Source organism: Ambystoma mexicanum, chromosome 1q (assembly GCF_040938575.1).
Source record: "Ambystoma mexicanum isolate Mex_15411 chromosome 1q, UKY_AmexF1_1, whole genome shotgun sequence".
In the NCBI taxonomy this organism is placed as follows: domain Eukaryota; kingdom Metazoa; phylum Chordata; class Amphibia; order Caudata; family Ambystomatidae; genus Ambystoma; species Ambystoma mexicanum.
Window position 1 is genome coordinate 66,282,471 of NC_090922.1, and position 21,084 is coordinate 66,303,554.

The window sequence follows — 21,084 nt, forward strand, 5'->3', positions numbered from 1 at the left end:
CAGATTTCCCAAAGGTTTAAATACCTTCCCCTGGGATAAACTACAGTTTCCCAGAGCAGTAAAGTGAAATTGACTTTACTTACATTTGTAACTTTCTAGACCCATCACACATTATATTACAATAGGGTGCTGGAGGGCTTACCTAGTATCCCCTTTGTATAGCTTCTCATGTAAAAAATGTCATGTTACCCTTTTCTCACAGAATGGCCGGTGGCAGTGGTTTCGTTTTAACTACTGTGGTGTGCATTTACCGTGGGCTGCGTTCGCAGCTTCAGTAAAGCACCCAAGGGTGCCATTTTTGTCAAAATGGCCCGGTCTTCTTTTTTTGCTATTTCTTTGTGGAAAGGTCCTGCTCGAGATTTACTCTGCGCGCCAAACCAGGATTGGTCCCATTGTTCGCTTTGCCTTTGGCGGTATTCACAAATGAAGCCCGCCTCTGGCTCCAGTGTCTCTGGGGCAGGCAGGAAGTGAGGGAGGTGCCCGAAACTCCTTGTGCTTAGTCTCCTAGGAGACCCAAATGCACTCTGTAGTGATTGGCCGGCTGACTGTCCGGCAAGGACAGCCACCCTGCTGGGTGACTGACAGCTAGGCTGGAATGAATGGGAGAGAACTGAATAAAAGGCAAGGCTTTTGGCTTGGAAGGCAGAGTCGACCACTGGACGAAGGAACCCTTAGTAAAACTTGAAGAGGACGCCAGCTGCAACTCCTGGACCGTTGGTTTGCCCGGTGAAGCCTTGCGGCTGTGCTGAAACTACAAATTCGTATCGACCGAGAAGCCCCTACAAGGACGACTTCTCCTGAGTTGGCGGGATCAATCAACTCCAAAGTAAGCCACCTGAACATCCATTTCGGAGATGGTTGAATTTCCACAGAGTTGCTGCTGGAAACCGTATAGCCAGGGAGAGGAACACCAGATTGTGTGCGTTGCTTTTAAGCTGGCCTAGAGCTTCAGGGAGATCCTCCGGATTCCCAAGAAGCAGGACTGACAGAGCCTGAGCACCCTCAACAGAGTGCGGGACCCCAGAAGCAAGGAAATGTCATGATGCCTACCCCCGGGGACCCAGACCAAGTCCAGCAACCCCAGAAGCAGGCATCAAGTTACCCCAAGCAAGCCCAACAACCCCCGCTAGGGGCTATTTGGGGGCAGTCCTGGTGCCTATGGCGCCAGGCTCATATGGAGAGTCAGTCGTGGCGCCATAGGCGCCAGGCTCATAGATTAAAACTTACCTGATGCAGACCATGCTGCAAACTTACCTGATGCAGACCATGCTGCAAGAGCTCCAAGCCAAACGAGGCCTGGAAGGGACTATTTTACCTAGGGACTATTTTTTTTACTCGGGTGGGGAGGAATACTTACCTGGGACTACTTTGGAGGCTATTTAAACCACGCCCGAAGAGCAGCACACGCTTCGCGTTATTCTGCATCCAGCAGCGTAACGCTCACCGTGCCTGCAAGTCTGCATCCAGTCTTCTGTCACGGCCGCCTCGAGTTTGGAGCTCCTAGAAAAAGGGAGGAAGAAGGAGAAAAGGTTAGAACAAGAGCAATACCTTTGATCCTTACCTGAATTCCTGATCCATCGCGCCTTCAAGCTGGAAGAAAGAAGTTATTTTATGCGCGTCGTCTCACCTGCTGCAGCGATGCGCTGAACTCACCGGCCTTCGCAGCATCTTCACATTTCACTGCATCCTCCTGCATGTTCCCGCCGCACTCCGGCACCTAAAAAGAAGACAAGAACAGCAAGGTGAGCCAAGGGAATACACAGAGGAATACCCCCCATAGACTTACCCGATTTTACCACCGGGGGTACTATTCTTCTTCACGGGTCGGCGCAGCTTCCACTGCATCCTAGCCGAACCCCGGCCGCTAAGGGGAAACAAAAGGACAGCAAGGTGAAACAAGGGACTAACAAGGGGAACCCTCCTCACCACAAAAAGACTTACCTGATTTTACCGCCGGAGGCATTATTCCCCCGAGACTTCATACTTTCTCTCAGCGTCTGAATAAGGGAGAAAGCAACAGGTTACATATGGACATTATTTTATCGAACTGTGTTGGATAATACAAATCCTTACCAGAACATTACCGGTTGCCACGAGGAACTCTTCAGTAGGGTCAAGCTGCAACCTGCAAGGAATTGGACAAGAGTGAAAGTCAGGCATTTGAACTCTTACAAACTACATACTTACGGCGTCTTGCCGGGAATATCGGAGTCAATATTGTCCCGGAACTCACCAATTCCTTTGAGCCAGTGAAGCAACTGGTTATCTACGCGCCCCTGCGCTCAATGCAGGATGGAGAGCTCATCTTTTCAAATCATCAGGTGAGACTATAAGAGGGGACATCCAAGGTGATCAGTGGGGAGAACAGCGGGGTGGGGGGATTTACGCTCAACTCCACGGGTGGTTAATCCCCTTTCTCCATTTGCAGAAGAATATTCCTACGGGCCAAGCAAACAAAGCTAGGTGGGCCAGTCCAGTCTGTCATCTCGGCCCTACGCGTCACATTGGTGGAGACCGCAGCAGCCCAGTCCAGATCGACGCCTCTGTGGGAGCCAGGTGAGCGTAACAGGAAAGTCCATCTCGACAGCCAGGTACCGCGGTGTTGCTATTTGTGGTAGACGCGAGGAGCTGACACACCGAACAGCCACTGAAAGTTTGCCGGTTGCAAGTTCTGGCCATCTCATTGCAGTGCATGAGTCCCACGACGTCCTCCCTCTTGTCCCCACGACTGAGGCCCAGGAACAGTGAGATCTGCAGAGCTGCACAGGAACAAGAGTCATCTGCTGCATCTTTTCTTCATTTTAAAAGGTACTGTAAAAAGACAGAGAACTTACCTCTTACTACAGAGTTGCTTGCCTCTTCTACTACTCACAAGTCTAATCAGCTTGTGGCCCTAACATTTGATTCTTCTTTTCTCCAAAGACTTCTAAAACATTGTGCAAAGACTTTTCCATCACCAGAGGTCCTCCATCCTATAATAAGACATTTGCCCATTGACTTTGGCTTAGCCTATTGTACTGAATGACTCTTTCAGGGGGGATCCAAAAGTATTTGCCGGCTTAAGAAGATTTGTGGTCTCTTGTATGTTCTAGATCATCTTTTCCTTTGACTTATTACTATATGATTCTAAATGCAACAGTGATATATTAATGTCCCCAGCACCCTAGCAAATGAAGTCACCTGGGGGTGTAGATAGTGTCTGTGGGCCATCCCAAAAGGGTATCTACTGATTTAGAGATATTAAGAGTGTGTATTTCATGAAGTGTATTTCAGTGTTACTGTTATATTGCTCCCTTCTGAAGAAGGCTTATTCTAACTGATAAATTAATATTTGTTTCTTCAAGAAACAATGAGTGTAAGAGTTTATTTGAATACTTGTAACTGTAAATCTTTGTGTAACTCCACTACAGCTCACATTGACCCCTCTTGAGAGAAGCATGGCTGCTCAACATGCTACCAAAACTGTGTAGTACAAGCTTATACCAAAGGTTGGGTTTCCTGTACCTGTAGTCAGAGTTGTTTGTAGTGTTCCCAGCGGGCACTGCATACAAACTTTGCCTAACACGTAGTGAAACGCTTCCACTTGTGTCAACGACACACTGGCCCTGGCAAGGACCTCCTTACAATCTGCCGGCAACTCCTACCCTCCGAACTCTAAGGCTGCAGGAGCCAAGCCTTCAGGTTCAGTGATCCTGGGTCATGATGCAAGATTGCGCCTCCTTCTCTAGTGAGCAGATCCATGACCACGGGCAGCTTGACTGGAGGTGACGTTGACAGGCTGAGAAGGTCTGGGTACTAAATCTGCCTTGGCTGCGCCGATGCGGATCATCCTGCATCAGCACCATTTGAGTTGAGCAGGAGAGGCAACCGAGGGAACACGTACAGGAACAGGCCTTCCCACGGGAAGGAAAACGCGTCCCTATGCGCCTCGGCTTGTGGACCCTGCTGGCGAATTTCTGTCATTTGGAATTTGGCGGCGCCGTCTTCGTTGCTGACGAAGAGGCTGACCACTTGATCTTGTCGAAGCACCCACTCGTGGCAAGAGCGCAGCTCCCTGCTGAGGCATTCGGCAATGATGCTTGACCCCCCCCCTCCCACCAGGTGGAAAGGAATGAGGAACATTTCTTGGGCGCCGGCCCAGTGCCACAAGTCCTGGCCCTCTCTGGAGAGTGCTGGGGATCTGGTTCCCTCCTGCTTCCTGATGTAGGACATCATGGTGGTATTGTCCGTGAAGACCCTCACCAGCTTGCCCTTGAGGGATAGGAGGAACAACTTGAGGGCCCAGAACACTGCTCGCAGCTCCAGGACATTGATGTGGAGATCCCTCTCCTCCGGTAGCCGCAGGCCTCTGGCGTGGAGATGTCCGATGAGGGCTCCCCAGTCCTCCAGTTAAGCGTCCCTGTACACAGTCTCCTGGTATGGGGGCCCTGGAAATCTGTGCCCCCTGGGGATGTTGGAGCGCACGCCCCACCACCTTATCGCTCGACGAAACTCCTAGTCGAGAACAATCTTGTCTGCAAAGCTTCCGGACACCTGGATCCACCCAGCGGTGAGGAATTCCTGAAGGGGTCGCATCCACAACCTGCAAAGTCGTATCAGGTAAATGCATAACAACATCATGCCGAGCTGCGACTTTATGGTCCGCACCATGGCTGTCTTCAGTGCCAAAAGCCGCTGCAACTTGCCCAGCATGGCCGCTATCCTCTCATCCGAGGGGGCCACCAGGCAGGAGACCGTGTTGAGCCTGGCACCCAGGAAAAGCGCATTCTGCGATGGTAGCAAGCAGGATTTTGGATAGTTGACTGAGAACCCCAGATCCGTTAGCAGCCGGACGGTCCTCTCCATGTGTTTGACGGTTACATCCCTGGACTTTGCACGGATGAGCCAGTCAGGTACGGGTACACATGTATCTCTTGTAGACACATATGGGCCACCACTGGCACCAGGTACTTCATGAACACCCTGGGCGCCGACTTCAGTCTGAAGGGAAGGGCCTTTAATTGGTAGTGCCTTCCCTGTACCACGAAGTGCAGGTACTTCCGATGCTTCTCATGAATGGGGACTCCAGATCCAGCGACGACAAGAAGCCGCCTTCCTCCAGTTGGCCAAGTACGTGCTGCAACGTAACCATCCAGAATTTTTGGGACTTGAGGTATTTGTTGAGGTGCCTCAGAGTAGATCACTTTCCTACCAACGGCGTCCACCTTCTTCCCCTCGCTGTCCAGGGCAACAAAGGCTGAAGATGAGGGATTAGAAGACTTCTTCCTCGCAGCCGCCAAGATCACCGAATCTGGGGAGAGCTACGACTGTAGGCACTTGGGTGCAGACTCCAGCAACCAGTACTTTTCCAGTCTGTCACTCTTCGCCGGGGCCTGGTTTCTCATCAGAGCTAGGCCCTCATCCCAAACGTCATCCAGGAGAGGCACTGCTAGAATGTTCTTACTCTTGGCCTCACGGCGTTGGTAAAGGAAATCTTCCTTCTTGGTCTCTTCTGGCGTGAGCTGGAAGAGCTCAGACACAGGCGACCATGGCGTGGAACAACCCCACTTCATCCGGGGGAGAAGCCCTCGGCAGCGGAGAAATGTCATGGTGTGCGTCCCTGTATCCCTAGGAGGGGCGGGGGGCATGAGCTCAGTTGATGAGGTGGAATAGAGTGCCGTTTTCTCTTCTTTTGCCGGAGGCGTACCCAGTGCCACCGGGGGTCGGTGCCGGGGGTGCCGTCAGCATCCTCTTTTGGATCTCTGACGCCATTGTGTGAAAGGAAGGTCAGCGATACGTCCCTGGGAGGTGTCGGGGTAGTGGGTGGGAGGCTTGTTGGGCCCAGCAGCCATGCCGCTGTTGTTCCCCACATCCTCTCTGGGACCATGCGAAGCGACGCCAGATCCTCCTCGTCCGAGGAAAAAATATCCATGCCCTGAAGCATGGTCGAGGCCCCCCCTCCCCCTTTTTTTTGCATCCTGAAGGGTCAGTCTCTGAGGGAGGGCCACTCTGGGTGCTGTCAGAGACCCCTGGACCAGGTCAGCCCTTTCACCTTCAAAAGGGCGGCCGCCACCAGCTCGATCGTCAAGGAGGACTTTACCTGGACCACCTGGGCCTTCGCGGGCAGGTAGCACACCTTACTCTGTGTCATGCACACGTCTTCCCCCTCACAAACCCCTTCTTGTAGGCCTTCTATATCCCGGTCTTGCCCCTCACTAAGAAGTAGACTACATTCCCCTGTGGGCGTCCTGTTGCTCATCTGCAGCACCAGAGGTATGGGAGGGCGCTGCCTGGATTATGGACAGGAGCCCGCCCGTGGCAACTCCCATGGCGCTTGTATGCACGAGGGGTGGGCCAGCGTGGTCCCGTTGCGGTGAGACTCATCAGGGGCTCCATCCCAGGCAAACGATCACCTGACATGCCGCTGCGGAATGCTTCGCGTCCACGTCCGCATCCATGACAACGAACAATGCTACTCCATCACGTGAGACATGGACCATGATCACGTGACCGCGTAGGTACGGCATAAAAACTCCAGCTTCCATGCAATCAGTGCTTCTCAGCTGTAATCACAGCGTTTGGCGTTCCGAATCTTTGGACCTTGCTGTACGTTATCTTGACCACGGACCTCGTTTTGTTTTGGACTGCTTTGCTCCTCCCGTCTGGCTACGTTGTATTTCTGATTGACCTCTTGGCTTACGACCACAGACTTTGTTACTCGGATTGCTACTGCCTAGCCCCTCTCTGCTTTGTATTAGCCTGATCTTGTTTACCTACGACCACAGCCTGTTTCACAGATTGTGCTTTGGATCCCATTGACTTCTGGACTTCCGTATTTGGTATCACGTGCCTCATATGGTCCGGACCTCCGGATTGTTACTATATCTACTCAGGTGCTGCCGGTGAGCTGATGGGGCTCTTCATGACCAACACCCGTTTCTGTCCTTCTACCTAAGCTCACCAAGAGAACAGGGACTACTTTGAGGATTCCCAGACCATACTCCTTTACTCCGCTCTGGCCAGTCTTCCATCCACTGGTAGGTGTATTCTGGTGTCCCATATTGTGGATAGTGAGGCATGCATTAATCAGTTGTTTAACCTGCCCATTTTCCTTACAGCAGCCACTCGGAGGACCTGGTGTTCCTGTTCTTGTCACCTGTGGCCCTAATCCTCGAACAGCGAGTGTCTTGTATCCCGCTGTTGGTTGCTTAGGGACGGAGGTATTCATACTCCACGCTACTCTCAAGTCCTGACACCCTGCTCCTTGGTCTTCTCTGGCTTCTCCCGCAGCTTCCCTCAGTTAGCCAATTTCATCTTCGAGGTGGAGCTGGAGCGATGACTGGAGATGGAGGCAGACGGTGAAGATAAGTGCGCCCTGCTCGTTGCTGGAACCACTTGCGCGGCGACCCCGACAGAAAGACTTGCATGCTTGACCTTGTCTTGGGCCCCCACGGATGGAGCGCCCTCAAAGGACTTAGAAGCCCACTACTCGGACCGGCCGGCCCTCGGTGGGGCATGCCCCTGTTTGCTGCACGGGGTAGACCCCTAACTTTGTATTATGATTATCCTAATCAAATGTTATTTGCAGGTCCGCAGATATGTTTAAAGGTATTTAAGTTAATACTCCATTAATTCAGAGCAGGGGTAGGATAGCCGGGGAGAGAGTGCCTGATGCGTGCCAGGTTAATACAAAGTCTTAAATCGTTTTGGAAAATGTCATTGTTAATAAGCTGAGACAGGGGGCCTGGGACCAACAGTTGTCAGTTTGTTGAAAAGACAACTGCATTTCATTACGTGTGAAAAGACCTAAGTGTTCCTCATTGGAGATTTATTTTGAGGAAGGTTTGCTTTGTCATGTACCTTGCACATGGTGAGGTAATGTGTCACAGATAAGATTGGTTGCAGAGATTGTTTTATGATTAGTATCTTGCAATTCATATCGAGCCCCCTATCAACATCTGTTAAAAGACATTATTGTCCTTTGCCAGAGATATATTCTAGGGTATTCCTTTCCACCAGGCACTTTATTCAAAAGCTTGTACATGGTGCATTAATGAGTTAGCAATGAGACTTGATGTAGGGCCTGTTTTAATGATTAGTACTTTGCAGTTTATACAGAGACGTCGACAGCACCTTTGCCTACCACCATGCACTTTGCTTAAATTGCATAGAGCACGTCCATGAGTTAGTAACGAGATTGGATGTAGGGCTTTCTTCTGATTAGCACCTTGCAGTTTATAGCGAGACTCCCACTCAATATTGTAAACTTCGATTTCTTAGATGTATCATCAACCTGGGTCTTAAGGTGTGTAAATGCATTCTGTACTGCCGAGGGGTCTGTCTTAGTGTAATGTTATTATTGTGTACAAAGATTGTATGTGTTGCTGCTTAAACAGAAAATTCCAAAATAAAGCAAAGACTTGATAGTAGCTATACATTCTATACACTTCTACAGTATGATGTGGCTGCTCTCTCAGAACCGATTAGAAACGTTTTAGGGTCCTGAAGACTCTGCCTCTCACTTGTGTGTCAATATAAAGGGCCAGCTTCCATCCACACAATCTACCTGAACATCTAAACTCACGCCACGTTTTGTCTCCTTCCTCCAGAGTATCAAAGTCCTTCCATCTGTGAAGGTCTGAACATCCAGCCTTATCCCTTCGGTATTGACCTGAGCATCCAGCCTCCTCACTCGGAGGGGTATGCCTGAACACCCAGCCTTCTACCTGCATGGCAGTCTGGCACATCATGCCATCTCCTAGTATGGCACATATCCAAACTCTTCCCTTTGTGGGTGCTCCCTTAATAGCCAGTCTCCTTCCTTTGTGGATGGTCGAAAGTAGGGATGTACCAAACTTCCGCTACTAATAAGTATTTGGAAAAATTCCAGCAGAAAAAAAGCCAATTGGCTCCAGGCGAATATGTGGTCAACTCATGTGAAAGCAATGCGACAACTAAATTAGGTAATTATGGAACGTAGACTTGAAAAGAGAATAACGTTAAACATTGACAGCACTACTGATTAAAAAGACTGCAATGCATATATCTGTGCATTGGAGAAGAGGGGGAACGAGCATGGTATGAGCATGGTTTGCTCCTATGGGACATGCCTATGGAGGAACTTTAAGAATTCACAACAGATAGAGAGACCAATAGGCACGGGGTAGTCAGTTATATCAGGTAGAGTGGCATGCCCCTGCCAAAGACGCCGCTCAGAGGAACTTCATGTAGAGAAATCTCTTAAGTTTCCTTGTGGGACAGTCTGAAAAATGAATATAGATAGGTATGACAATACTAAATGGGACACAGAAAGCAATGCTCTTTTAGTGAAATTGGTAGGAGGGGATGACGCCTGGAAATATGAAGACTTCCCCCAATAGGTGGGCTAACTGTTCTAGGTCAACAGGGCTGGGGACGATTCAGTTACATGTCTACGTGCCAGGCAGTGCAAGATGTGGCATACATTTCCCCAACTCATATTTACCTCCTGGTATAAATTGCTTATTGGGAACCCACACAAACATTTCATGCCAGTCTGCCGCAACAGGAAAGGTGAAAGAGATGGGAGCATTTTTCTGTGCAGACAGAGAGAACATGTTATGTGTATTGGTATTGTTTATTTATATAGAGCCTAAAGTGTTTCAAAGCATGTGTCAGTGTTGTGGGGTGGTTGGTTGAAGAGTGAAAAACATCGAAAAAGCCATTAGTGCTTGCATACTCTACAGTGGTCAGTAGGAGTTGGGGTAAAGTGAACGTTGACTGAGATTTTGTGGAATTGAACGTCTGTCCAACAGGCAATGGCCTTCTTAGAGTTTGGAGGGTTTGGGTAGATGGTCACATATCCTGCTCCAAACCTATATGTCTTTCTGGAAGAGTATGCTCCCTCTTTTGGCCTTTGAAGAGGAAATACCCTCTTGAAAAATCGGAAGATGGAGTTTTCCCACCTTGTAAATACCCTTGGCTTGTGTCCTGCCCGAGTAGACAGAAAGTATTAACACATTTATATGAGAGACAGAATTAAGGTTGGTCACTCACTTTCCATCCAAGCTAACTTCCAAGAGGTTGCAACATAGCAAATTGCAATGGCAAAAGCAAACTGCGGAACACGTTTTGTTCACTGCAACCTAGCGCTAGCCACTTTGAGAGGCGCTGTTTTGGCATATGCAACATTTCCATACATCGGGTCCCTGCTTTGTTTTTAAAAAACAAAAAAATTATTTTGGGCTCGACTGCTTTAAATCACGCTCTGAAACACTTGTGTACGAGCGCGATATAAATAAAATATATCATAAAGATACCTTGATTAAAATGAAAAGAAACAATAGGGAACATTGTATTGCCTTTAAAATATTGTTTTACATTTTTTGGACGTTTTTTCAAGTTTGGAACATAATTTATTAAATAAAACTAGTCAGCTTGATTAGAAAGTAGTTCAAATAGCAGGGTGGGTATGTTGGCGTGGGTAGCTGTGGTTTATGCAGTGGCTGGATGGACTACCCAGACTCCTTCCCTCTATGGCATTCGGAGAATCCGGTCTCCTCCCACTGTGGGTCCTCTAGACCCCAACCTTCATACCTCTGAGGCAGTCCGAAATCCAGCCTTCGGCCTCAGTGGGAGGCTAACACCCACAGCCTACTCTGTCTGCAGTGGGAGGCTAACACCCACAGCCTACTCTGTCTGACGACTGAAGACTCAGCCTCCCCCTGTGACTCCCTAAACTTCAGGCCACGATTCCTCTTAAGCAGTCTGAATGCCTAGCATCATGCCTTCTGTATAATCTCCATGAAAACCCATGCCATCCTCTTTGGCGGCTAATCACCCACCCAGCCTCAATCCTCTGCGGCAGTCCAGCCCTCCGAATGCTGACCTGTGAAAAGATGAGGAAATTTAATTGGCAAGATGACTGCCTCCTTCAGTGCCTCCTTTGCTCCCTCTAGGCCGGCAACATCATTCCATCGCACATTGGGTTTTTCCATCACCACCGCACCTAGAATGGGAAAAGAAAAATAAGTTGTACCAGATATTAACTTATTGCCAGGAGACTGCGTGGTTAATGTATCATACAAAAGGTGAGTGAAGGCTGATGTTGGATGTGTCACACAGAACGGTGAACAAGTTTAGGAAACCATTCTGCGTCAAATGGAAAAGAATTTGAGTGAATGGAGTTAAAGTAATAGTCCACCGATGGGCCTTAAACATGCAGGAAATTGGCCACAATTGCAAACAGACTGAAAAGGGAAAATAATTCTAGCTGCAAATAAAACTTGGTCTATCATACCTAACATCCTAGAGCAGGGCAACAAACACTGGAAAAATATTGTAGAAGATGAAGTGTATTTATTTGGTAGCAGAACAGGATTGGCAGAATCATAGCCGATCCCATGTCCAAGTGCCTTTATGAACTAACAAAGATCCTAAAACAGGTTCCGAGAGGTTGTGTAGACATGAAGAGGTGACAAGTAGAATCGTAACATATACAAATATTCTGTACATTTAGATATTGGACCTTGGGTCTGTTGCTACGTATTTACAAATTTACATTAGAGTATGAGGTAGTGAAGAGAACAATGGAAAGGTAAGGAAGTGGGCGATTGACGCACCTTCATGGCCTAACCGGTGGAGCTTCAGCGTGGTGGTAAATAGGTACACTGCCTGAACCGTTTTATATTATCTGAAGAGCATTCCAATGGTGAGGGGTGAGGAGAGTAAAATAGTGGGCGGCAGTGCAAGGGGGATGTGGGACAGAGGTTGAGGGTTTGAGAATGGAGAGCCAGAGATGGAGAGTGGAGCAGGATGGATTGGGTCGGATATTGGAGGGCTAATCCCTGGATAGTTCAGAAGACATTGAGCAGAATTTTGTAGAGGGTGGCAAGGTTTTACATGGAAAGCCACTCGTCATAGTGACGATATGCTGAAGTAGAAGACCTAGGCAGGTTGTAGAGGGTGTTTTTGACAAAGTTAAATATTTTATTGAGGGGAGCGAAAGAATGCAGGAGAGCACCAATAGGTAAGCTGAATAATAGTACAGCCTACCAAGGACCAGTGGGACATAATGGTTTTGGCAGAATGGTGGGTTAATGGGAAAGGATCTTCCTTATATTGAAGAAGTTCATCTCAACCATAGTTGCGTGGACCCCAAGGTTGTGAGCTTTAGGTGATGGTGTGAGAAATATGGTAGGAAAAGGGATTGGAGGGTGGTGTTGGATGTTAGGAGAAAAAGGAGTTATATTATGAATAGGTTCAGCATGTTGCAATGCAGTGCCATCCAGTGACGGATGGCAGAGAGACCCGTAGCTAATAGATTTCAGGAGGGAAAGGAGATGATCTATGTACAATGAGAAAAGTGGCGAAATAATAATCCAAAAAATGTGATGAGTTGCACTGTGAGGAGGTGTACAGAGTAAAGACGATGGAGCCCAAGAACAGTGTTATCAAAGGGCACATCCTAACATGTGAAGGTGTTCAATAGGCTACCTTTTGGCTACACCTTTTGGACCGGGAGGATAGCTCAGCGGCAACAAGTTTGTCTTGGAAGCAAGACAATGCATAGCAACATAGGTTTGAATCCTGGTCTCGCGCTTAGAAACTGGTCACCAGTATTAAGCGCGTTATAAAAGAACAATTATTATTAGTATAGCCAAGTTAATACTGTGCACATCATTCCAGAGACCCATTTGTGAATAGTAGGACTTGTTCTCCAGCTCCCCATGGTGGTGTTCCAGTAGTGCCACACAGAAGCTGTTGAATGAACAAATGTACTAAGTAAAATTGCAGAAATCCGACATTGTTGGGGAAAACTATCAAAATGTGGAGGGTTTAAAACACGTTCTTGGAGCATTTTCAGAATCTACATTCCAACAATAAAAAGAAAAGCAGAGAAAGGGTACAGTATACATCAAACCTAAGAATGTAAATAATTCAAAATGTGCAATTTTCCAGAATGCTGAAAAAATAGAGACCTAGGCTCACTAGCCTTCGGTGTGGGTTGCACACCCCAATATCCACTATTGTGGCTTCAATTCTTTTAATATGAAATTTTCAAACCACATTTTTCGTTATTTCTCCTTCGGATGGATAAGACTCATTCTGGATAGTTTTTCTATTTCAAAGTATAATTTAATAGGTTCGATTTGAGTGCAGACAAGGACTTTTCCAATGCATTTCAGACTTAACTCAGTCCTTCAACAGGGCCTATAATTCTTATCCGATTGATATAATCGTCAACAACACCACTCCCAGTATAACACGTTGCCATTTGTTAAATTCAAAACAACCCTGTACAATATATTTTCCAACCAGACACCCACACAGTTGTCATTTGTAATTTTGCTCATAATAATCACAGCAAAATATAACATTGTCATTGTTTGTCACAAAGTTGGGAATCCCATCAAATGTACATTTATAATAATTTAAAGTATGTATGCGATTGGTCACAAGACATTAACAGACCGACAACAAATAGAGAACATATAGGTAGAAAGTAAGCAAGAATAATTGTATACTAAATGCATATCATCTTTCGTTTAATTCTTGTACTCTTCATTTTAGATATACATAATTTGTTATAGTTGCATCATGCGTGGAGCCATTCTTTTTCGATCATTAGGTTGCGTTGTCATTCTCAATGTGAGAAGCTCTGTGGTTCTATGTGGTTAATGATTAAATATTAAACCCATCATGCTGTTTTCCCATGCTGTGGGCGCGTTGCATGCTAACCTCGTTGGCCCTATGGTTCTAAGCCATTGGTGACAATTCTAAACTCATCGTGTTGTTTTACCCATGCGGGATGTGTACCCATTGCCAGCCTCATGCCTGCGCAACGTGCCCACTTGAAGTGGAATCAGATAGAGTATTAGCGCTCTAACCGGTCTTCTCTTGGAATCAGCTAGGCAGAAAGGTGTTCGAAATCTGAGAGAGATATTCTATCAATGCAAAGAATATATTGCTTACTTTATCGTTCGATCATTATTCATGTCGTTCTTACCGAAATGTGTGCCGTCATATCTTAATAGGCCCTCTCTGTCGCTTCACTTGTACAGAATGCCATGTGCTAACTCAGATTAACAATCTGTTGCCGTGAGAACCATTTCTGGAAAATCCAAAATGGCTGATCCTGCAATGTGCTTGCGCTCTGCCATATTGGAATAGTGTTATTTCAATCTGTGGAGATCCTAGGTAATTTCTTACACATATTTGAGCCGCCTCCTGGAACTCATCTGTTGCTAATAAGTGTTGCGCTGAATTGTAACATTATTGAACACTCTATATTATTGCAATCCCTTATGTTATTGTGAACACTAAAGGCTCCTGTGCTCCTATAATTACTACAGTTAGCATAATGCCAACCTTTCAAGAACCCATTGTGATCTGAACAGAGTCTTACATGATTGGTGTACTAGTCTCGTCTAGTTGAACAGAAAATAAATTCATTAAGACATGATACGTTATAATACTGCGTTCAATTCTAAGAGGTGAACTTGAATCCTCCTGTGAGCCCTGAGAGTCAAAGTTCTTAGGATATCCCATTCATTTAATCGTTCAAATGGGGACCATGGCTCCGACGATGGCTCCATTGCAAAAGAATCTTTCTTCGTTGCAAAAACAGTTTAAATCCCACACTTCATTTATTCCATTGGGTGAAAGAATTGAGTCGATCAATCCAGTAAGCCTTTCTTTGTGATCTTCTTTTCTTCATATCCTGGTTGCTACTTTTAGTGTCCACAATTTCCAATACCTTGAAGTTGAACTGTGCAACGTTATGCCATCTCTCTTGGAAATGTCTTACAACTGCTGAAGCCATGTTCTTATTCCTAATACATGATTTATGTTCATTGGTTCTGATACAGATCTTTCTTCCAGTCTCACCCACATAATACTTGCCACATGGGCATTTGATGCAGTGTATTACATTTTCTGTCATGCAGGTTGCATGACACCTCAGTCTAATTTTCTCGCCTGTTCTTGGATGGAACACGAATTCCCCTTTGGTGAGGATATTACAGTTCCGACAGTTTAAACATTGGAATGTACTCTGGTGTTTTCCTGTTTTGACTTCTCTTTTCGCTGTTGGTGTTCACTAATAGTTTCTCAAGTTGTTACGCCTTTGATACGCAAAGACAGGAAGTTCTGGAAACAATAATTTGTTCTGTTATCACTTATAAGAATATTCTAATTCTTAGAGATGCATCGTTTTATCTGTTGACCTTGTAGAGTATTTAGAGACAAACACATTTAGAGACAAACACCAAAGGTGGAGAAGCTCTTTCAGTTTTGCCAAAAGACTTTCTCTTGTCAACGTGCTTAATTTAGTATTAGCTGTGGACAAATCTTCTTGGAGATAACCTCTGTCACTCAGATGTTCGCATGGTTTTGATAATTCAACTTCGCACTCTGATGGATCACTATCCGTTTTATTCTTAACATCTGACCAAATGGTACATTCTTAAGTGTGTTATGCGGGTGAAAACTCAGTCTATGTAACACATTGTTTCTATCTGTTGGTTTGGTAAATAAGGTGGTGGAGATTTTATTGTCTTGTACATTAACTTGTACGTCCAGAAAGTGTATATTTGGATTCCCAATCTCTGCTGTTAATTGGATTCTCGGATCAATGGAATTGATGTATCTCTCTGAAATTGTTCCTGTCCACCTTGACAGATACAAAAGACGTCATTGATATACCTAATCCATGTCTTATATTCTTTGACCCTTAAGGGTGTGGTAATATGTGAGAGGTCTCAAATGTAAACATAAAACTATTGGCATATACTGGCACCATGGTTGCTCCCCTGGCAGTTCCTGAAGTCTTCCTGAATCCTCCCTTACTCCCTTAGAGGTCTTCAAGATCCTCCAAAGAAATTTCCCATCAGTTTTCATCTAAAAACACGATCTACAGCTTGTAATCCATTTCTCTCACTTTTAATATGTTACAGCAACATCCGTACAGTGGGAGTACCCATACAAGTAAAAGTGTACATTTTTAAGATGCAGGTCAAAACAGAAAGTGCATTTCTGAGATTACACAGAACCAGACTGGAGGTGCGTTTCAGAGAGATGCAGGTGTCAAGACAGTGGTGATGAAGCAAGTACACCAGGATCAGATGGTGTTACAAAAATGGTCACTCCTCTCGCTGTTTCTCGATCCATTGATTGTACACCCGTTCTGCACCTCGTAGAAATGAATTGCAAGGACGTTTTCTATTGAGCATTTATTATTCACTTTGTTGGCGCTTATACAGGAAGAAAATACTGTTTCAAAGCACCCACACAGCAACGGGGTGGGGACAGGGGATGATAGACAATGTAATTACAATGTTAAATAATGAATACAAAAATATAAGAGACAATGGGGAGGGGAAGATGAACCTACTATGCATTGTGAGTGTTCAGAACGTGCAAGGGGAGAGGGGGGTATGCCATAGGTGATGTGGTGTTCATGAAGAGCAGTAGGTAAAGTACTATGAAGAAGTTAAGTGCAACCTCAGGTGGTAGAGGGTGAGCCGAGGCAAGTGCAGAGGATGGACAGCAGCTGGGATTAGAAGATGTGGGAGGTCAGGGCCCCGAGGATGCATAAGGGCCATGCACACCAATCAAACTACTGTGCGAATAGCAGGGGGGGGGGAGAGACGGAGGGAAGGAAGAGCAAGGGCTTGAGGCTTTTCCAGAACTTAAGGGGGTCTTGAGCAGTCAAGACGAAGAGGGAGGCTGTTCAAAAGTAGGGAGCCCACTGAAAAAAGCGATCGCCCACCTGCCCTCTGTTTGACAAACCGCTTTACACACAGGGACTTGGTGCCAGAGGAGAACAGGTGTCTAGAGGGGGGAATATGTAGCCAGAATGAGTTGCAGATAAGAGTGGTCCCATCCCCAGACAGGCTTGTGGATGATGCAGAGGGATTTTAATTTAATCTGTGCTGCGACCGGGAGCCAGCGAAGACTTTGTAGGGCAGGAGAAATGCGGTCCCTATGCTTGAGGCCATTCAGAAGGGCCATCTTGTGTGTAACAGAAAATGACACCCTGGCAAAGCACACACCACTGCTGTGGACACATGCTGCTGGCACTGAAAAACACTCTCAGCACCTTTATGGCTCGCCGTGGAAAGGAAGACGACGCTCGCCCGCGAAATGCATATCAACACAGCTCGTCACACTTCCTAGACTTATTTTTATCAAATATAATTCCTCAAAGAATAAAAGAAAGCAGCCAGGAGAATATTTAAAGAATTTGAATCCAAGATGTCATTGTATAACTTGACCAATGTTATTAAATAGTCGGCCTTAGATATCACCAACACAAGTTATCATTCTGCACAGGTAAAAGAAAACAGAAGAGAAACTATCTACCATTGTTTTCAGTGTACAAGACGGGTTAAGAGGGTGACCACATTAAAATAAATATTCTTTCTATAGTGACTTTTCTTACTAATCTTTGAAGTCTAAGTAAAATATGATCTTAGGTAGTGGGAGTGAATCAAATTAGTGCAAGGCGGTTTACATTACAAATGTGGGCAATCTTCAAGGCACGTTTCATGTCAATTCGGACCAAACTTATGTTACCCACAAAACTGCAGCAAGAAAAAACTATTTTAGTCCTTACTCCAAGATCTGTGATGGCAGTGTGGAGTGCATTTTACAATTGTTTCTTTGAATGTTTGCAATTCTTCATCGTCATGTCACAGATTGAATTGTATGATATTGCAGAAAATGAGTGGACTGACAAGTGGACAAACCTGCGTTTGCAGTTTGAATGTCATCATGATCAGCATTTGACCATTCAGAAGGGCCGTTACAGATGGGTGTTGAAAGAATCCATGTTTTATCAAGTCGTGCCCTGACAGCAGCAGGTTTGCATACAGTGCCTGTCGTTATGTTATTAGGAATTTATACTCTCGCCATCACCACCGTAGTGGTTTTACAGTGCCTGACCTGATCTTGTTAGAGAATTGGTGCATTATGACCCCCCGCCCCAGAGTGTCATCAGATCTCGGTCTGAATACAAAACAACGGATGGAATGTGGTGGGGGAGGGGGCAGTGTTAGAGGTCGTGATGGCAACAGGTGGTGGACAAACAACTTTGTGACAAACAACGTTGTGAGGGACAAAAACAGATGATGGATCAAGGTTCTGCTTAACTGTGGTTAGTTGGTAAGAGTGCAGGAAAGTTTCATGAATGTGCCATCAGTTTTACAATCAATACTTCACTATGATGGCAGTCTCTAGACATCAAGACCAGACGATACCTGGAGATAAAAATGGTTGGTGCGTGATGGATTTAAGAGGTGCTCAAGCTTGTCCTAGTAATGTGGAATCTTTCACCAGCGTAGTTTGTAAGAAACACATGGTTACAAGGGGGGAAACTGGGTTTGACAAGTCAGCTGACAGAGTTGTCAGAGCACAGAGTTGTACGCGTGCAGATTAATTTGCGGCGAAAACAAGAGGTAAGCGATAAGAGAGGCAAGGACAGATGAACTTGAGTCCAATAATAAGTTCTTAAATTGCGAACTGGGAATAGTTAACCACAACCTTAAGGTAGCTGATCTCTATAGAGAAGGATTGTAATGTCCTGATAATACAGGTATGCTTTAAAGTCCCTCAGTACATTTGCCTCCTGAGTATCCTACAGGCCTAACAGGAAGTCTAGATATTCTTCAGTGTCAATTACTATGTTAGGCAAGTCTAATTTTCAAGTTGATTTATTAACAAATCTCCAACATTGCATGATGAAAGTATTCCAAATGTCATACCCGTGCATGAAATACTTTAATCCATACTGAGTCCAACATACCCAGTTGAGCTACACAATAAAACTAAGCCCCTTTAAATAACTCACGCTAGTCTCATGTCCAACCCACCGATCCTCTCTGTAAAGGACGGAAACAACCATGCAATAAATGCATGGAGTTGAATGCCCAAAATATAATTTCAGGCTCTGCAACCCTCATAACTGTTGATAGAAGTTGTAAGGCATGACTAGCCTAGCAGTCCGCCAACAGAGGCAGGCTGACACGCTCAACAGTGCACTGTAGGACTAGTGCTGTGCAGTCATGTTAGGTGGTGTAAATTCCTAGGAGCTGCACTCAACTTCAGTTACAGTCATATAGATTCACAATTTTGGGAAGCCAAGATTATAAAACAGGAACTAACTCCTCCGTAGCAACGTTCAGATGCCCAAGATAGTAGTTAAATGTAATGTATGTATTACAGTGTCCATTCTGCATCACTTTTGGTGTTTTCTGGATGGGATCTTGCATTCATGAAATAGCAGGCCATCTAATTATTATATCAACAAACGAATGAGCAAGGTCAGGTCGATCTCTGCTGAAGAGTAACAACTGCTACACACTGAGTGGGTAACCTCTTGTGTGGGTGGTCACAGAATTCTCGTGAAACTGTTCTTCTGTACAACAGGGTTTTATTTTGAAGTGCAGCAGTGTAGTAATACACTGGTATTTTTCAAAAACATAGGACATTCACATTTGAGGACATACAAAGTGTATTACCTAAGTACGAATGATCAAGTAGTCAATATTTGAAACACACTCTCCGTGGTCCAATCAATCGTTATATCAAGACTGGACTACGCAAACCCCCTATACCTCAGATCCACGCATACCAACTGAATAAACTCCAAAAGGCACAAAATGCGGCAGCCAACATGCTACTTGCGCTCGGCCCAAGAGACCACATCTCCCCAGCCCTTAAGACGCTACATTGGCTTCCAGTAGCACGAAGGGTGACTTTCAAAACCTTATGCATCTCCCATCGAGCACTGCATAAAACTGGACCTCAATATCTTCAAGACAAACTAAAACCTTATCATCCCACTCGCACCCTAAGATCAAGCTCAGCCGGCCTCCTAGTAATTCCTAAGACAAAATCAGTCAGGTTAGGCGGATCATCATTCTCAGCCCTGGCCCCAACCCTGTGGAACTCGCTCCCACCCCACATCCGCCTAACTGAGGATTTAGCGTCTTTCTGCAAACTACTGAAAACCTGGCTCTTCCTCTAAAACCAACCGGTTTCCAAACTAATAGCGTCACAATGACACCGACCCAACAAACTACCTGATGCGAGAAATCGACAGCTAATAAACTCGAATGTAAACTAGAAAGACGAACAGAACTAAACTAGTAAAGTAGATCAAAACAGTGAAGTGGATAATATGAATAAATCATATGGAAAAGTAAGGAGATCTAAACTGCTGAAATGGACTTAATGCATGAGGAGGGAACAAAGTGAATGGCGTGTATGAAATAGTTAGAACGGATGAAGCGTGTTGAACAGATGAATGCACTGAGTGGAAGAGTGCATGAGTGGAAGAGCATATGACTGTAGTGTAGTGCGGATGAGTGTGTAGTGCGGATGAGCGCGTGGACCGGATGAGCGCGTGGACCGGGGGAGCGCGTGGACCGGGGGAGCGCGTGGACCGGGGGAGCGCGTGGACCGGGGAGCGCGTGGACCGGGGGAGCGCGTGGACCGGGGGAGCGCGTGGACCGGGGGAGCGCGTGGACCGGGGGAGCGCGTGGACCGGGGGAGCGCGTGGACCGGGGGAGCGCGTGGACCGGGGGAGCGCGTGGACCGGGTGAGCGCGTGGACCGGGTGAGCGTGTGGAGTTGAATGCGTGGAAAGCACGTGTCAATAGAGCGGATGAATACATAGCGGGGAGTGCGGGGAACGGATGAGTGCGGGGGGCGGATGAGTGAGGCGAGCGGATGAGTGAGGCGAGCGGATGAGTGAGGCGAGCGGACGAGGGTGCGGAGCGGACGAGGAGCGTGTAGAGAGCGGACGAGGAGCGTGTAGAGAGCGGACGAGGAGCGTGTAGAGAGCGGACGAGGAGCGTGTAGAGAGCGGACGAGGAGCGTGTAGAGAGCGGACGAGGAGCGTGTAGAGAGCGGACGAGGAGCGTGTAGAGAGCGGACGAGGAGCGTGTAGAGAGCGGACGAGGAGCGTGTAGAGAGCGGACGAGGAGCGTGTAGAGAGCGGACGAGGAGCGTGTAGAGAGCGGACGAGGAGCGTGTAGAGAGCGGACGAGGAGCGCACAGAGCAGACGAGCGCACAGAGCAGACGAGCGCACAGAGCAGACGAGCGCACAGAGCAGACGAGCGC

General features: G+C 46.6%; 1 protein-coding gene across 1 annotated transcript in view; it reads right to left on the minus strand.

The window, feature by feature from the left end:
- VPS4A (vacuolar protein sorting 4 homolog A) overlaps window positions 1–21,084 on the minus strand; it is a 376,913-nt gene that overhangs the window by 181,911 nt on the left and 173,918 nt on the right. The window contains exon 5 of the mRNA XM_069635536.1: window positions 10,847–10,966. Within this exon, the coding sequence (XP_069491637.1) occupies window positions 10,847–10,966 (120 nt within the window). The remainder of the gene's footprint in view (window positions 1–10,846; window positions 10,967–21,084) is intronic.